General features: G+C 42.1%; 2 protein-coding genes across 2 annotated transcripts in view; both read left to right on the top strand.

Annotated features, from left to right (window-relative positions):
- The window catches only part of rsph14 (radial spoke head 14 homolog), a gene marked incomplete at both ends in the record, with an annotated part of 12,479 nt that extends 11,338 nt beyond the window's left edge, over positions 1-1,141 (top strand). The window contains one exon of the mRNA XM_080852611.1: positions 1,077-1,141. Within this exon, the coding sequence (XP_080708737.1) occupies positions 1,077-1,141 (65 nt within the window). The remainder of the gene's footprint in view (positions 1-1,076) is intronic.
- Positions 1-17,118, top strand: part of LOC308375914 (dematin-like) — a 34,102-nt gene that overhangs the window by 9,112 nt on the left and 7,872 nt on the right. Inside the window, exons 2-3 of the mRNA XM_080852132.1 lie at positions 15,408-15,464; positions 16,814-16,865. Coding sequence (XP_080708258.1) covers positions 16,851-16,865 — 15 coding nt within the window. The 5' untranslated portion in view covers positions 15,408-15,464; positions 16,814-16,850. The remainder of the gene's footprint in view (positions 1-15,407; positions 15,465-16,813; positions 16,866-17,118) is intronic.

The following is a 17,118-nucleotide window of genomic DNA, read 5'->3' as shown; positions in this document are numbered from 1 at the left end:
CAGAATTATGTAGGACCCAAATGAAATCAGAAGTCTTTGACAGTTGCAAGATGGTAATTGTCAGTCAGCTGTCATTCACACAGAGCCATTTCATCTTCTTCAATAGGAGGATTGCAGTCTGCTCCATTTTGGATTGCCTTGGCCATTGCTTTCTACACAATATTCCTTTATTGAAATTCTGCGATCGGTGTATTTTCAAAACTAAGTCACTATTCCAATATTGTCTTTATTGACACTATGAAGAAGACAGTTGGCTATATATGGGCTTAATATCTCCAGAGGATCCATAGCTACTGCATGCCATACATTGTCATCACAAATCAGTCTTAAGGAACATCAGAATGCTTGAGTATTGAGTTATAGCACTAAATGAGACAGACATGGCAATAAGATATGATGTTTGTGAATCCAGAAGTTTAGTTATAGCACTAAATGATACAGACATGGTAATAAGATATGATGGATGTGAGTTCAGAAGGCACAAGAATCTGCTTTTGAGTTAATAACCTTTTATTGCTAATAAAAAAAAGAATAAAAGGCAGCTAAGAGCTTCCCCAATAAAGTCACATCCATACAGGTGTATAACACAGCAGTGTCATGTTGATCAACTGCCATCTTTCTTCCCCTCTTCAGTCATCGCCACTCCACCAGTCTCTGAGTTGTTGGACCTCTTCCTTGATAGAACTTACTTCTTCCATCCTTTCCTCTCTCTCCTGCTGTATTTTCAGTTCAAGTTCTGTCTTCGAGTCTCTGAGTTGTTGGACCTCTTTCTTGAGAGAACTAACTTCCTCCTGCTGCATGTTGACACGGTTGATGAGCTGAGCCATTGTGATCTTGGGTCTTAGAGGTCGACACTGTGGCATTCCCCAAACACCCAGAATGCATTTGTGTTTTGTCTTGTATTTCACATAAAACAACATAAACAGTTTATCACTTGTTCTATCTGTGTAGTTGGACATGTTTGTTATAGTTGTTTTATCTGAGAGGTTTGATATATACACTAAAAACAAGCTGAGGAGAACAGAGCAGAGCAGAATAAGACTGTTACTGTAACTGTGTTTCCTATGTTGCCTCAGGAACCCTGCAACAGCTTGCACTGCGTCATCGTTACGTGGGCATCCCATCAGTCCGTCATCAGTGAAAAGGCAGTCTACACTGATGGCATTGGCCCGCTTTAGGAACCTTCTTGTGTCGGGCACTATGTAGTTGCTGTCGAATGTTTGGTGAAGCACCACTAATGCTAAAGGTTTGCCCTCTGTGGAGAAAAGAAAGGTGGAAAAGGTGAATGACGAGCGCCAAGGGGAAGGGCCGGTGTTTAATGCGGTGTTGTCTGGTCACCTGCTGCGTTAGCCGTACCTGGAATGTCCTGTAACGCTGCCTCAATGTTAATTCCAGCTCCAGAGATGACTGGACAGAAAGCAAGGATGACATCACAGTCCTCGACCTTAGATACATTTTTGCACAAACTCCTAGGCAGACGTTTCTTGAAGGTTGTATGGATGTTCAGCGTGTTGCCAGTATTGATAGTGTATACATATGCCATACTTCATCCTGGAGGTATAGAAATAAAATGCATATCATTATGTAACATTCAGCTCAATAGCAACACACACTTTAATGGGCCAACCTGGACATAAACCACAGAATCATAAATCAAGCATCTGTTCCTACCCTGTTGTCAAGGAGGACCTGTGTGGACTGCCTGTGTGTATAGATCATAGTCACATGCTGGTCTTTGTGTGAGATACTAACACCTTAGCTTGACACTACTCTAAATGTATCCATACCCTCTAAGGCAGTGGTTCTCACCCTGGGTTCGATCGAACCCCAGGGGTTCGTTGAGTCACTCTAGGGGTCAAGACAGACACAGTAGGCTATAGCAAGTGATTTTGTGTGCAACTGATGCATGGTTAATTTTTTGCGCTAATAAAATATATACCTATGTTTTAAAGAAATCATATTTTATTTTCCCAATTACGAAGGGTTCGGGTAATGCACTGATGAAGCTGGAAGGGTTCAGTACCTCCAATAAAATTAAGAACCACTGCTCTAAGGCCTATGCTCCAGAGATAAGAAAAAATATAGCCCTACTTTAAACTGTACTTTTCAGTGTATTCATTCATATTCATAAATTCAGTTTGCAACAGTTTTTATCACATCGTTTAAGTTCATTCTAATGTTGCATGTTTCTTTTATGTGCTAAAGTCCGCTGTATGTGTGGACTATTGTGTCGCATAACAATAATAGAACTTAACACGAGGAAAAGTTCTTGAACATTTATAAAACCATGCAATATGAGCAATAAAGTGAATACTTATTAACTAAGGCGGCCCCCTTGTTCACTGCTTGCCCAGACCTCTGACTTAATGTCTTCTTTCCTTATACAACATGCTAGGGATATATGCTTCCTCAAACACACACATGTATGCAAATATCTATACACTACCAGCAAAATAGCACCTAGCACCACATTAGTGCTGCCATTGGTTATCAAATTATTTCATAAACTGAGACCCGATGTATGAACATAACCCTATACTTGCTATCAGAGAAAACCTCATCTGCAAGCCCTTTCAATAGCAGGAGCAAGGGGGATTAACTAGCAAAAGGCATGCCACTGCCGATATGATCATCTTTACTGTGGTTCTCATACTTACTGTATTTCCTTGAATATACTATTTCTATTTCCAAACATAGTTTGACTCTTACAGACATATAATGGCACAACATTAATAGTCATACCTTTTGGATGGATACTGAAGAGTGGACCTTCACAATGTTGTCTTCTATGTGTAGGGTTCGGTTTCAAGTTGTGCTCTGATTTCCAGCACTCCTTTTCCCCAGTATGATTAGGCTGGGTTTGTTCAGCCTTGTTTTTGCTTAGTTGTCAGCTCAGCCAATGAGGTTTCTGCCTTCATGGTTTCAGGATCGTGTCATAGGTGCTTCATTTCTTGGGAATAGAAAGTGAAACTGATTGTGTCGAGCTCACTGAATACAGCCCAACCCCTTGTGTGAGAGCTCAGTATTATGTATTGTTGTGTATATGTCACCACAATACTATGCAACAGTTTCAAAAACATCTTTCTGGAATATTTTCATAATTTGTAGAATGTATTGGGTCTTGGTTACAAATGATACCTTTATACACACACATTACTTTTTATTGCGTGGCTTCATTTTGGGTTTGATTGTCAATTCCTTGCCATATATGAATTTACAGTACTGGAAAAAACGGTCTGAGCAGTGGATCGTTTTAAGGAACAGCATACATCACGTGCTTCACAGCTTCACACACACAGCTGACCACTTACAACCTTTAAACATTCAAGAGGTTTTGAATAATACAGATGACCTTGTCAGTAGCAGCAAGTTTTGAATCAGTGATTTTTATTTGGATTCTCCTCAACAATAGTACAATAGCACCTAGAGGTTGCCAATTGTGAAGTAAAAAACAATAGTGATCTCTAGGCAGTTTGGGAATGTTTCACACACTTCTAAAATAGAATCAAAGAATAATATTTACACATATGGCTCAACCTATAAAACAGTGACAGTATAAAACTTTTTATTTCAAAATATGCCTAAATGTGCCTCCTCATAGTATAACACACTCTCCAGAGGATCCATAGCTACAGCATGCCATACATTGTCATCACCATTCAGTCTTAAGGAACATCAAGAGCTTGAGTCTTGAGTTATAGCACTAAATGAGACAGACATGGCAATAAGATATGATGGCTGTGAGTTCAGAAGGCACAAGAATCTGCTTTTGAGTTATTCACTTTTTATTGCTAATGAAAACAAATAACTAAAGTGGCTGAGGAAGGATGAAGGGAGCTAAGGGCTTCCCCAATAAAGTCCCATCCATACAGGTGTATAGCACAGCAGTGTCATGTTGTTGAACTGCCATCCTTACTGTTGCTTTACAGTCATTGTTTTCATACGTTTTCATTGTGATTGGAGGAGTCAATAGGGCCTTCCCCTGATGAGGTCATTTCTTGTTCAGCCTCTGTTTCATCCTTCTTCCCTTCTTCAGTTGTCTCATTCAAAGCCCCTGTCTTAGATGTTTGTGAGGATTCAGACAGTGCTGATTTGTCCTCCTGCTCTTCAGGCCCTCCCTGAAACCAACTAGTGATCGAATTTAGAGCTCGCTCTATATTTGTGCCCTGCCCTGAGTTTTTGATAGCTTGGCATTCTTGTTGGACCTCTTTCTTGTGAGAGCTTACTTCTTCCATCCTTTCCTCTTTGTCCTGCTGCACTTTCAGTTCTGTCTTCAAGACAGGGTCTTTTATATGTTGTTCCAGCCAGTCTCTGAGTTGTTGATTCTCATTCTTGAGAGAACGTATTTCTTCCTTCCTGTCCTCTTTTTCCTGCTGTATTTTCAGTTCTGAGTCTTTTATATGTTGTTCCAGCCAGTCTCTGAGTGGTTGATTCTCAGTCTTGAGAGAACGTATTTCTTCCTTCCTTTCCTCTTTTTCCTGCTGCATTTTCAGTTCAAGTTCTGTCTTCGAGTCTCTGAGTTGTTGGACCTCTTTCTTGAGAGAACTTACTTCTTCCATCCTTTCCTCTTTCTCCTGCTGCACTTTCAGTTCAAGTTCTGTCTTCGAGTCTCTGAGTTGTTGGACCTCTTCCTTGATAGAACTTTCTTCTTCCATCCTTTCCTCTCTCTCCTGCTGCATTTTCAGTTCAAGTTCTGTCTTCGAGTCTCTGAGTTGAGAACTTACTTCCTCCTGCTGCATGTTGACACGGTTGAGGAGCTGATCCATTGTGATCTTGGGTCTTAGAGGTCGACACTGTGGCATTCCCCAAACACCCAGAATGCATTTGCGTTTTGTCTTGTATTTGACATAAAATAACATAAACAGTTTATCACTCTGTAATACATTTGTTCTATTTGTGTAGTTGGACATGTTTGTTATAGTTGTTTTATCTGAGAGGTTTGATGTATAAGTAAGTAATGCCGCAACAAGGCAGAGCAGAACCAGACCGAGACTGGTACTGTGACTGTGTTTCCTGTGTTGCCTCAGGAACCCTGCGACAGCTTGCACTGCGTCATCGTTACGCGGGCATCCCATCAGTCCGTCATCAGTGAACAGGCAGTCTACACTGATGGCATTGGCCCGCTTTAGGAACCTTCTTGTGTCGGGCACTATGTAGTTGCTGTCGAATGTTTGGTGAAGCACCACTAATGCTAAAGGTTTGCCCTCTGTGGAGAAAAGAAAGGTGGAAAAGGTGAATGAAGAGCACCCAGGGGAAGGGCCGGTGTTTAATGAGGTGTTGTCTGGTCACCTGTCTACGTTAGCCGTACCTGGAATGTCCTGTAACGCTGCCTCAATATCAGTTCCAACTCGAGAGATGACTGGACAGAACGCGAGGATGACATTACAGTTCTCGACCTTTGACACATCTTTGCACAAACCCCTAGGGAGATGTGTCTTGAAGGTTGTATGGATGTTCAGCGTGTTGCCAGTCTTGATAGTATATACAGATGCCATACTTCATCCTGGAGGTATAGAAATAAAATGTGTATTATTATGCAAAAGCCCATACAAAACAGCTCTATAGCAACACACTTTAAAGCAACATACCTTAACATCAGCACATTAATATACACTATTCTAAAAGCCAGGAATATTTTGTGAATGTACATACCAAAGTTGCAGTAGTCTTTGCACCAACCTGGACATAAACCACAGAATCATAAATCAAGCATATGTGTTCTTACCCTGGCTGTGTGTAGTTCATAGTCACATGCTGGTCTTTGTGTGAGAAACTGACACCTTAGCTTGACACTACCCAAAAAATATCCCTACCCTCTAGTCTAGGGCATATGGTCTAGTGATAAGAAAAAATATGGTCCTACTTTAAACTGTACTTTTCAGTGTTTTCATTCATATTTGATAATTCAGGTTTTCAACATTTTCACATTGTTCACTCTGATGTTGCATGTTTCTTGTATGTGCTATAGTCAGCTGTATGTGTAGACTAATGTGTTGCATAATAACAATAATAAAACTTTACAGCAGTCAAAGTTCTTGAACATTTATGAAACACTGCAATATGTACAATAAAGTGTCCACTCTACCATCTTACTAAGGCGGCCCTTTGCTCACTGCTGCCCAGACCTCTGACCCCTGAGTTAATGTCTTCTTTCCTTATACAGCTTGCTAGGGATATATGCTTCCTCAAACACACAGGCATGCTAGGGATATATGCTCCCTCAAACGCTCAAGCATGCTAGGGATATGCTTCCTCAAACACACAGGCATGCTAGGGATATATGCTTCCTCAAACACACAGGCATGCTAGGGATATATGCTCCCTCAAACACACAGGCATGCTAGGGATATATGCTCCCTCAAACACACAGGCATGCTAGGGATATATGCTCCCTCAAACACACAGGCATGCTAGGGATATATGCTCCCTCAAACACACAGGCATGCTAGGGATATATGCTCCCTCAAACACAAAGGCATGCTAGGGATATATGCTCCCTCAAACACACAGGCATGCTAAGGATATATGCTCCCTCAAACTAGGGCTGGGCGATATGGGAAAAAGTTATATTTCGATTTTTTCCCCCAAAAATTTTCGATTTCGATTTTATATCACGATATGAACAAAATCACCCCAAATTTTTTTGAAAAACGTACATGCAAATACCCGCATTCTGGTGCATTTTACCATGTTTTTCTCTGAGATGTAAATCATGTTATCAGCATATCAAATTCACAATTGATATAGGTTTGGTGGCCTGATAATTATGTTGGCTACATTCAAACTGACCACCTCATTAAAGTATGACTGTTCAGGTCAGAAATGGCCAAATGTGTATTGAAACCCAAAGTCTTTAAGGATGGAAGCTGCCAGAAGTAAACGGTTCACGTAGGGGAAATAGTTTTCATACATGGCAAAGCTTGACAGCATGCCCAGCACACCAATGTTCATTTTATTTGTGGCATTGACATCATCTTTCGTGTGTGAGTCAAAGAGAGGTATAAAAGTGAGTGACACATTAAAAAAAAAAAAATCTTCTTTGGTGAGTGTGTGTTTAGTCGCTGCTGTCGTTAGAAAAACTGCCATTAGCTAGCTAACGTTAACGCCAGATTAGCTCACGGTTGTTATGGCAATAACAATACGATTATAGCCAGATAATGTCCATTGGGTGGTCCTTAATTGTCCACTACAGGTAAAACTTGGGCAACTCTGACTTACTTTCCTCTTCTTCGAAAAAAAAATCCGTATGTCCATTTCTGTGGTCTGCTTCTAGCTCGACGCTCCGATCAAATCAGAGAATGAATGAACATTAATGACAGTTGAATCTGCGTGCGTGATGAGGCTGCGTAGTACACCAGGAAAACGCGGAGTGGATTTATATTGCTGTGGGTATTCCCCACTGATAAAGTTGAACGGATTTAATTGTGAAGCAATGGAAAGAATAATGGACTAGTAGACCAGCAGTCACGCACGCACTATTTTGACTGCAAAAGTGGGGGGGTCGAAACCCTATACATGTCTATGGTCGAAACGACTTGTTTTGAAAAGTGAGGGGGTCTTGTCCCCCCCCCCAATTACATTGTCGCGACGCCCATGGGCTACGTGCGGCGCTGTATTCGCGGGTCTGTGAAAACATTGATTTTTTTTTTTTTTTTTGAAGGCGCCGTCTAATCGAACGTCTCATTTAAAACCGTAGAAAAAAATTACATCGCGATTAAAATCGAAATCGAAAAATCGCCCAGCCCTACCTCAAACACACAGGCATGCTAGGGATATATGCTCCCTCAAACACACAGGCATGCTAAGGATATGCTTTCTCAAACACACAGGTGTATGCAAATATGGGTCCAGCAAAATAGCACCTAGCACCACATTAGTGCTATCATTGGTTATCAAAAGATTTCATTAACTGAGACCTGATATACTGTAAGAACGTAACAGTATACTTGCCATCAGAGAAACCCCCATCTGCAAGCTCTTTCAATAGCAGGAGCAGGAGCAAGGGGGATTAACTAGTAAAAGGCATGCCACTGCTGATATGATAATCCTTACTGTGGTTCTCATACTTACTGTAAATCCTTGAATTAACTATTTCTATTTCCAGACATACTATGACTCTTACAGACATATAGTGGCACAACTTAATGAACATGTGGTGGATTAGGACATTAATAGTCATACCTTTTGGATGGATTCTGAAGTGTGCACCTTCACAATGTTGTCTTCTACGTACAGTATGTGTAAGATTCGGTTTCAAGTTGTGCTCTGATTTCCAGCACTCCTTTTTCACAGAAGTATGACTAGGCTGGGTTTGTTCAGCCTTGTTTTTGCCTTGTTGTCAGCTCAGCCAATGAGGTTTCTGCTTTCATGGTTTCAGGAACGTTGTCATAGGTGCTTCATTTCTGTGGAAATAAAAGTGAAACTAATCGTGCCTAGCGCACTGAATCTAGCCCAACCCCTCGTGTGTGTGCTAAGTATTCTGTATGGTTATGTATGTAACCACAATCCTATGCGACAGTTACAAAAAACACCAACATCTTTCTGGAAATATTTTCATAATTTGTTGCATGTTTGCATAATTGGTATTGGGGCTTGTTTACAAATGGTGCCTTTGCACTCACTCATTATTTTTTTTGCGTTGTTTCATTTTGTGTCTTACAGTTTGGTTGTCCATGCCTTGCCAAACAGTCACAGTGTGACAATATGAATTTGACGTGAAATGTCAACGGCAATAATGTGCCTCTCTGATGTCATCTAATCCAGTGGTCCCCAACCACCGGTCCGCGAGGGATTTGTTACCGGGCCGCACAGAAAGAATAAATAATTCATATAATTTCCGCTGTATTAATTATTGGAGTCTGAAAGGTGTTTTATTTTGAAAAACTACCGGATTTTCCCGGACGTAACATTCGCCTGTGCCATAGTCACGTCAAGACGCTTGTCTCGTTCACGTGATATTTCACTCAAAAAAAAAGCCCCCATACTAGCGAAAATTAGTAATAAAACAAACATCTTTGGAGAGCTTCTTTGCAAAGGTGAAAAGGTCAACTAAGGAGTCAGAAGAGGAGCCTACCCCCTCAAAAAAAGAAAGCTTCTTTTAACAGACAATACCAGGAGTCATAGGCTACTTAAAATACGGGTTTATCGTAACAGGTGATTCTCACGCACCAAGTCCGCTCTGTTTAATATGTGGCGACAAGCTAACAAACGAGCCAATGAAGCCTTCAAAACTGCTTCGGCACATGGAGACCAAGCACTGATTCAGAGTTATGGTGAGTTGTATTTTTCATGCACTTAACGTTCGTAATACAATGGTGTTGGTCAACCTAACGTTAATGTTAGCTTTTGTGTATGAGCATACCGGGCTTCATTGTATCGAACTCGCGCTTGCCTCACATCAATATGAATGGATGCCGTGACTAATAAGTGGTGTAAAATGACACCTTGAAGCCGGTCCGTGAAAAAGTTCCCTACACCGGTCCGTGGTGCAAAAAAGGTTGGGGACCCCTGATCTAATCAGACTCAGCTCAGCTCCAGCTCTATCAACAGCGCTTGAAAAACCCCGTCTGAGCAGGGGATCGTTTTTAGTAACCGCGTGCATTGCATGCTTAACAACCTAAACATTAACACAGTTGACGACATTCAAGATGTTTTGAATAATAGAGATTAACTGGTCAGTTGCAGCAAGTTTTGAATTTGAGACATCAGTGCGTCAAGATTTTTGTCTGGATTCTCCTCAACAGTTAAAACATTCTCAGAGATTATATTAAATGTAATATGCCCCAGCAGGTCTGAACAATAGCACATATAGTTACCTTAGAGTTAACAATAGTGACCTAAAAACAGCAGTTGGGGAATTATTCACACACTTCTAACAAATAATCTAAAGAAGAATCCTTACACATACATATTTTTTTCAAAAGAACAACCACTTTATAATCTGTAGGATTATAGCAAAGACGATTTGTCTTTTATTATATTGCGATTGGATGACCTACTGTAGGAAATGCAAAAATATGAATTGGACCAGATATGTTCAAAATCCCCTTACTAGGACAACTAAAGTAAAACTGTCATGTGTACTTCTGTATAGTGGGTTCTGAAGCCCTCACCTCCTCCCCCTGAAATGTTAGAACACGGTTGATCTGATATATTTATTAATTGAAATGTTAGAACGAGGTTGATCTGATGTATTTATTAATTACAGTTGCATGAAAGCAAAGACAAAGAAAGCCTGTGTTTGTTAACAGTTTAAAACTGTTGAGCTGTATGGAGGTTTTGGTCTGTTTTAGCCCCTGCTGTAATTAAATGTGCATGATATTGTGTGTGTGTGTGGGCGGCTGTGTGTGGGTTGCTATGTTACCATCTTCGGCACGTTTTTGCAGGGTACACGGTTGTTTGGGAGATTGTTCTAGAGGATAAGAGAAAGTGAATGCAAATGTGTGTGTGAGATTGAGTGAGTGTGTGTGTGTGTGTGTGTGTGAGATTGAGTGTGACATTGAGTGTATGTGTGTGTTTATTGCATGCATATCTCAGAGGCTCAATTCATTTTAGATTGCTTTATATTGTGCCGTAATCAGTCAGACGGTGAATTTTGACCATTATAGTCTTCAAACTTTTCAAGCATTTTTAGACGAAAAGGACTGAGGAAATGCAGACTCACGCTTCATGGAGAACGAGACATGGTCGGATAAAGTCTGTTCTCTCCCCTTACTGTCTGTTCCCAGGCTCTTGAATCGTGAACCTGCGAGTAGGAAGTGATCAGGAACATGGGCAGACGTAAATAGAATATTAAGAGTAAACTAAAACATTGTTTACGAATACATCATTTTTCCCTCAAAATTAGGCACAGAAGGCTTAACAGGCCCTGACGGTCCTCCACTGGCCAGAATACTTTATTTCTATGAAGCCATAAGCTTAATTGCACTGCACTGCTTTTGGCAATGGGACTCTGTAGAGCCATACTGAGCAAAAGGCATCTTACATAAACTTTGCCCCCATTGATTGTCATTAGGGCAGCCCAAGGGCCAGTGTTAATGAATACTGTTACACAGACACACAGACATATACACAAAGACAGACACTCTTCTGGGTGTAAGGGAATACCACCTCTGAGGCGGACAGGGAAGCCATCTGTAATCTTTAGCCAGGCGTCCTGCGTTTGGGTATCTGGGGCTGTCACAGCAGCTCTGGGTTTCCTTGGTGGCTAGACATGCTTCCCTCCTCCAGTCAGTGAGCAGCTCCTCACTTAGTCGTGAGCGCGACTGAGACTGAGGTCGCGAGTGCCTTGTGTGCAGTGTTTTGGAACTCATCGGCACACAGAAAGCAGCCAGCCAGATAATGTAACCCAGAACGCTATTTAAGATCATAGATCGCACGCACCCAGATGATAAGCTTCAGGCAAGGTTTTGGTTACTCTTCCTTTCTGAAAACAAAACCAAATAGCTTTTCAAGGACTGTTTTGAGTTTTCTTTTGTTTATTTCATAAAATGTCACACACCTAGGAAATAATAAAATCTTCCAAGGAGAGCGCCAGCTCGGGGCTGCCCCTGTGATACACTGACCTGATTGAAGCTAGCTCACCCCAAGACCATCCCCCACTTTACAGGATGCTTCCAGTTGCTGGGGTTCAGCTAAGATAGTGTTAGTGCCATGTGTTACAGTTCCAACCATCCAACCAACACATGGCGTCAAATCCTTTAAGTCCAGGAGCTGCCTACCATACTAATTCCCATGTATAATAGGCGTTATAAGATACAGGAATTAGGAGAAAACAGCCTGTGTGTGTCTCAAAGCCGCATCAGATATCCTCTCCCTTATCTGTTAGCTTGAATAATAATTTATAATCAGCATACAAAGCTCTTTCTACAAAGCTCTGCTGTTCACAAAATGTCTGCTCCAATTACATTCCAGTCATAATAGTGTCTTAGCTTGAGGGTTTTGGCCACAGAATGTTTCGGCTGCCTAAATGGCATGCATTTCAAGTCCCTCTGAAGTGTTGGGGGGGGGGGTTAGAGGGGGCAAGAGGATTTTGGTATTTTGAGTCATAGACTTGCCCCACATCTGCTAGCTGTCCTGCCAACCTCTTAAAAACGTTGTCAATTGTAACCCCGCTAAACCCCAACTATCTACCCTAATCATACCCTTAACTCCCTGGCAACATATATGAGCTTTTTCATAAAGCACCAAAAACAAGTTCTTTTCCATCTTTAAGAACATTACCTTGACATTCATACCACAGTATATTCTGATGTGAGAAATCTCACCCTATAATTTCCTACTCTTTCTCTTACAACGGTCCTACCAAAGGAAAAGTGTGAACTTTTCCGCAGCACTGTTCTAGAGTGGGCAGCAGTGTTAACCAGCAATCCCTTTCACACTTATCCTCTGAATACTAGTGCAGCTTTGAGTAAAATGTCTGGGTAAGCTGACCACTGATCTTCATGCCTACAGACTCCCATAATTCAATTTAAGGCTCCCAGAACACTGCCTATGGGAGCTTTTCAGACTCCTCTCTCTGACTTAGAGAACTGTAATGACCTCCCATGACAGAGTCCCCATCTCTCTGCCCTCTTCCATTAGAGGAGAACTCCTAGTCTTTGCTCTTTTCTCCTCAGCAGTTTTATGGCTGGCCTGATGGCTTTATATAAAGTTTCCTCATCCTTGCCTCCCGCTATGACATCGCTCTAATGGATGCTTGAAGACCACAGAGAGAGATACAGTTAATCTGACTGTGTGTGTGTGTGTGTGTGTGTTTGTGTGTTTGTGTGTGTGTGTGTGTGTGTGTGTGTGTGTGTGTGTGTGTGTGTGTGTGTGTGTGTGTGTGTGTGTGTGTGTGTGTGTGTGTGTGTTTGGATGTGTGTGTGTTTGTTTGGCTTTGTTAGCTCTACTGTTGTGATGAACACCTGTTTGTGCCAGTGTGTGAGAACTGATATCCTGATACTGTATCGACACTGTAGTGCACATCCATCCCAACAGTATGAGCATTACTTGTGTGAGAAGTACTGTATGAATGTGCACTCTTCTTACATAAGAGAGCCTGCAAAGAGTGCTCTTGCTTGGTGGGTAAGACTGCATGCCTTCATACCCACATCAATATTTAATTTAAACAGCCGCTCAACCCCACCTCCCTTCAATGACTCACGCGTCACACTCCTACATCTCTCTGTATGTCCTCCTGTATGTCACACTTTAACCCTTCCCCGATCCCTTTCGGGATGAAAACAAGCCTGTTCTTTCTGAAAACCGATTACCCTGAGAAGCGATTGTCTCTCGTCATCCACGGAAGAGGAAAAAACCCCTGTCTTAAACGCCACCATAATACACCAGTCTGATGAGACGCAAAGCAGAGATTTGTGTGAATTAAGGAATCAGGACACTAGTGTCTGTTAAGCTCTCTGCATCGATCCACACCCGGATCAGAGTGAGATTTGTTTTGCTCAGAGTAGCCTGACTCCCCAGCAGATGCAGATGCAGATGCAGAGGCTACTGCTGTTTGGGAGCGAGCGATACTATAAATAAACTGCAAGAAGCTGGCTCACGTTCATGTAGAGAGAGAAAGAGGCTCGGCCCAATGCCCTATCCTGTCCCCCTGCAATACGGTTTCTCAAGAGGTCGCACACACATCTGTGGGACAGAGCGCACTTGGTGGACAGCAGATTGGGCTGCTGCTCTTGGGTTATGTCACTCGGTTGGAAATGTCTCGATGACTAAGCGGGACTTTAATGGTGTCACGGAGTCTCGGAGAATTACCTCCTCTGAGTTATTATCTGAGTGTGCATGCGCATGTGTGAGCATGTGTGTGAGTTTGTGTCTGTGTGTGTGCGAGTGTGCGCGTGTGTGTGTGTGTTTGTGTCTGTGTCTGTGTGTGTGAGAGAGGGATAGAGAGAGAGAGAGAGAGGCAGGGAGGGAGATTAGACAGAGTTAATGCGCCATGTGAAGGATGAGTATGTCGCCGCTCTGATGCCCTTGTCTGTACTCTCATTAATCAGAGCAGAAGAATGCAGACTACACTTGTCTGCACACACACATCCGCTAACACACGTCCCCACACACACGTACACGTCCACTTACACACGTCCACTCACAAATGTCCCCACACACACACGTCCCCACACACACGTCCCCACACACATGTCCCCACACACGTCCCCACACACACGTCCACACATATGTGACTGTGCACTCCTTTCCTTCAGCAACCTGGGTCACAGGAACCCCCTTTTGAACAAGTGCTGCCGTCATCGACCTTCAGCTCAGGACAACATGAATTAAAATCCCCTTTCCTCCTCCTCTTGTGTGTGCACCTCTCTCCTCTCTTCCTGTTGGCTTTCAGTTTAAGTCACTCATCCTCATATTCCTCTCTTACTCCCCCCCCCCCTTTCTAACTCCTAGCTCTCTCACAATGTTTTTCCTCTCCCATCACATCAGGTTAAGATGAAAATACGTAGCTTGAGTTAATTCACTGCAAATGATATCCAAAGCATCCCAAATTAGATAGCCAGAACAGATCAGCTTTCCAGATTAAGACATCACGCTAGACTAAGCAGAAGCTCTCGATTCTTTCTTTTTAAACTCAAGACTCAACATGCCAGTTTTTGGGACAGCAATGACTACTGACTTCTCTCCGTCTATCGGAAAAATCGTATTTGTTGTAGTCGAGCGGGTACTTATTGGTGTAAATGGAAACCTTTCAGATCAACCATCCAATTTCCTGTGATGGAAATCAGCCATTTGTGTCCAAGGTCATAGTTCATGGCACCGTGCATTATTAAACACACGCTGATGTAGAGGAACTACGCCTCCAATCGATATTTTTTAATCGAGACAAGGGATTGGGCCTTCTCTGTCAGACGAGACAGGAGAGATAGAGAGAGTGTGAGAGAAAAAGAGAGAGGAGAGAGAGAGAGAGAAAGAGAGAGATAGATGAGAGAGAGAAACAGAGAGGATCTCTCCTGCTTTGGACCGTGCCAGTGAGATAAGACCGTTTAAAAGTCTTTTTTTTTGCCCCAACTGGCATCAGCTCTGTCTTTCAGTCACAGCTATGCAGCTGGTCGTTTGTAAGTTTTATCCAGATTTGGGGAGTGTTTGCTCTTAGAGGCCACATGCCGGTGACAGAGCAGTGCTGGTTATTTATTTATTGATGTTTCTGCACAGACATGTAGTGCAAAGACATGTAGTTTCATACTTTTTCCCATTCGGTACCAGAGGGTGTCTTAAAAATTAAAAATATTTAAAAAACAACAAAAGCATAGTACACATGCTGACAGAAATGTAATGTGAAATGAGACATTTTATTAGTGATAATGTATATGTGTGTGTGTGAGTTTGTGTGTGTGCGTATGTGTATGTGTTCTTGTGTGTGTGTGGTAGGCTAGACTAAGTATGTTTTATTCTGTGTTTTACAGGGCTGGGCTGGTGCTCCCTGACCTGGCTGACTGACATGAATCTTCTGCCCCATTGAGGTAAGCCCATGAAATAATAGGAACAGTACTAGACAACTGGCCAATAGGCACACACACAGACACACACACACACACAGCCACACACACACACAGACATACACACACACACACACACACACACACACACACACACACACATTGGCAGCTGAATAACTATTTTGGAGTTGTATTCCCTCTACACTGTAGATCTGTAGTTGATGTGTAGTCATGGTTATAAGATTTCATTTATAGCCAGAGTCAGGGTTTTAATGTACTTTTTAGGCGGAAAATTTTGATGGATAAGGTTCTGACTGACAAATTGTGTGTCAGACTTCTCAAATATATTTATGTAGTGTCATACATATAAAACACTGAAACAATAAGTAGAATTAAAAAGAAAAATCTTATAATCTAAGTTTTTGATTTCCCCTGGTTCAAGGACTATAACCTACTGCGCTGCGTCCACAGTAGTGTATTGTGGATTGTATTGTATTTTTGTAGGATTATGAATTATTATGGGGGGGGGGGGGGGGGGGATGTGAAGTCACCCTTTGTGGAGTGTTGATTTATACATAAGCCGCATCTGTAATACATTAGTCTGGCTGAGGTTGATTGTGCTTTACTTTTCTCATAATAGCGACGATTAGCAGAGTCCCTTTTGATTGTAATCAGGCTAAGGGTGTACTGTTGGTTTTTCCAATGTGTGCGTATGTGGCTGTGTGTGTTTGTGGCTGTGTGTGTTTGTGGCTGTGTGTGTATGTGGCTGTGTGTGTTTGTGGCTGTGTGTGTTTGTGGCTGTGTGTGTATGTGGCTGTGTGTGTTTGTGGCTGTGTGTATGTGAGTGCACACAACCCTGTGAGCTTTGAAAATGAGTTTGAGACTGATGCTGCTTTTCAGCGAAGGACAAAAGGACCTTGGGCCCTCTAGAATGAGCCCTTTGTGTGGAGGGTCACCAGAATGGACCACACAGAGAGCCCTGTACAGTACTCACAGTATTATCTCTCTATCTCTCTGTCTCTCTATCTCTCTATCTCGCTGTCTCTCTATCTCTCTCTTTTGCTCTCTGCCTCGGTCTCCCTCTTTTTGCCTTGTTATCTCTCTTGCTCTTTGTGTCAACTTTGATTTGTTTGTCCAGGGATGACTATAAATCCATGCCACACACAAACCAAAGCAGACATGTATAGTTCTGCATAAAGCTCAGAACACCGAACACTTACAAACAGAGGAAGTTGATCTCAGTTTGTACTTGCTTAGCAGTAAATAACACCTGCAACTAAATGTCCCATATGTGGACAGTAGTTGTGATATAATAAATGTATTGTTCAATTACCAAGTGATGTGTATTTCCACTTGTTTCCTCCCATCTCCAGTGTTTCCTGATTGAAGGAATCTGCTTTGTAGTCCTCCATGATGATGCAAAAGGTGAATATGTGCACTTGTCTTGAGTGAATACAGTATAAAGTATGTAACATGTAATTTGTAATATGTATGTATGTATGTATGTGAATAACTACACCCATTGCACTAAAGTGGTTCTTGGTAATGTGCTGTAATTCCCCTACAGTTAAGGCATCCCGTCCCCATACACTTTACCTGTGTGAACATTAAATGTTCTCGTATTGCTCACTCCCTTTTATCCAAAGTGACCTGCAGCATGTCTTCCATCAGTATGTGT

This window comes from Sprattus sprattus (assembly GCF_963457725.1).
Source record: "Sprattus sprattus genome assembly, chromosome: 15".
NCBI classification, from domain to species: domain Eukaryota; kingdom Metazoa; phylum Chordata; class Actinopteri; order Clupeiformes; family Clupeidae; genus Sprattus; species Sprattus sprattus.
Note: the sequence above shows the minus strand (reverse complement) of the source record. Positions and strands in the feature narration are given on the sequence as shown.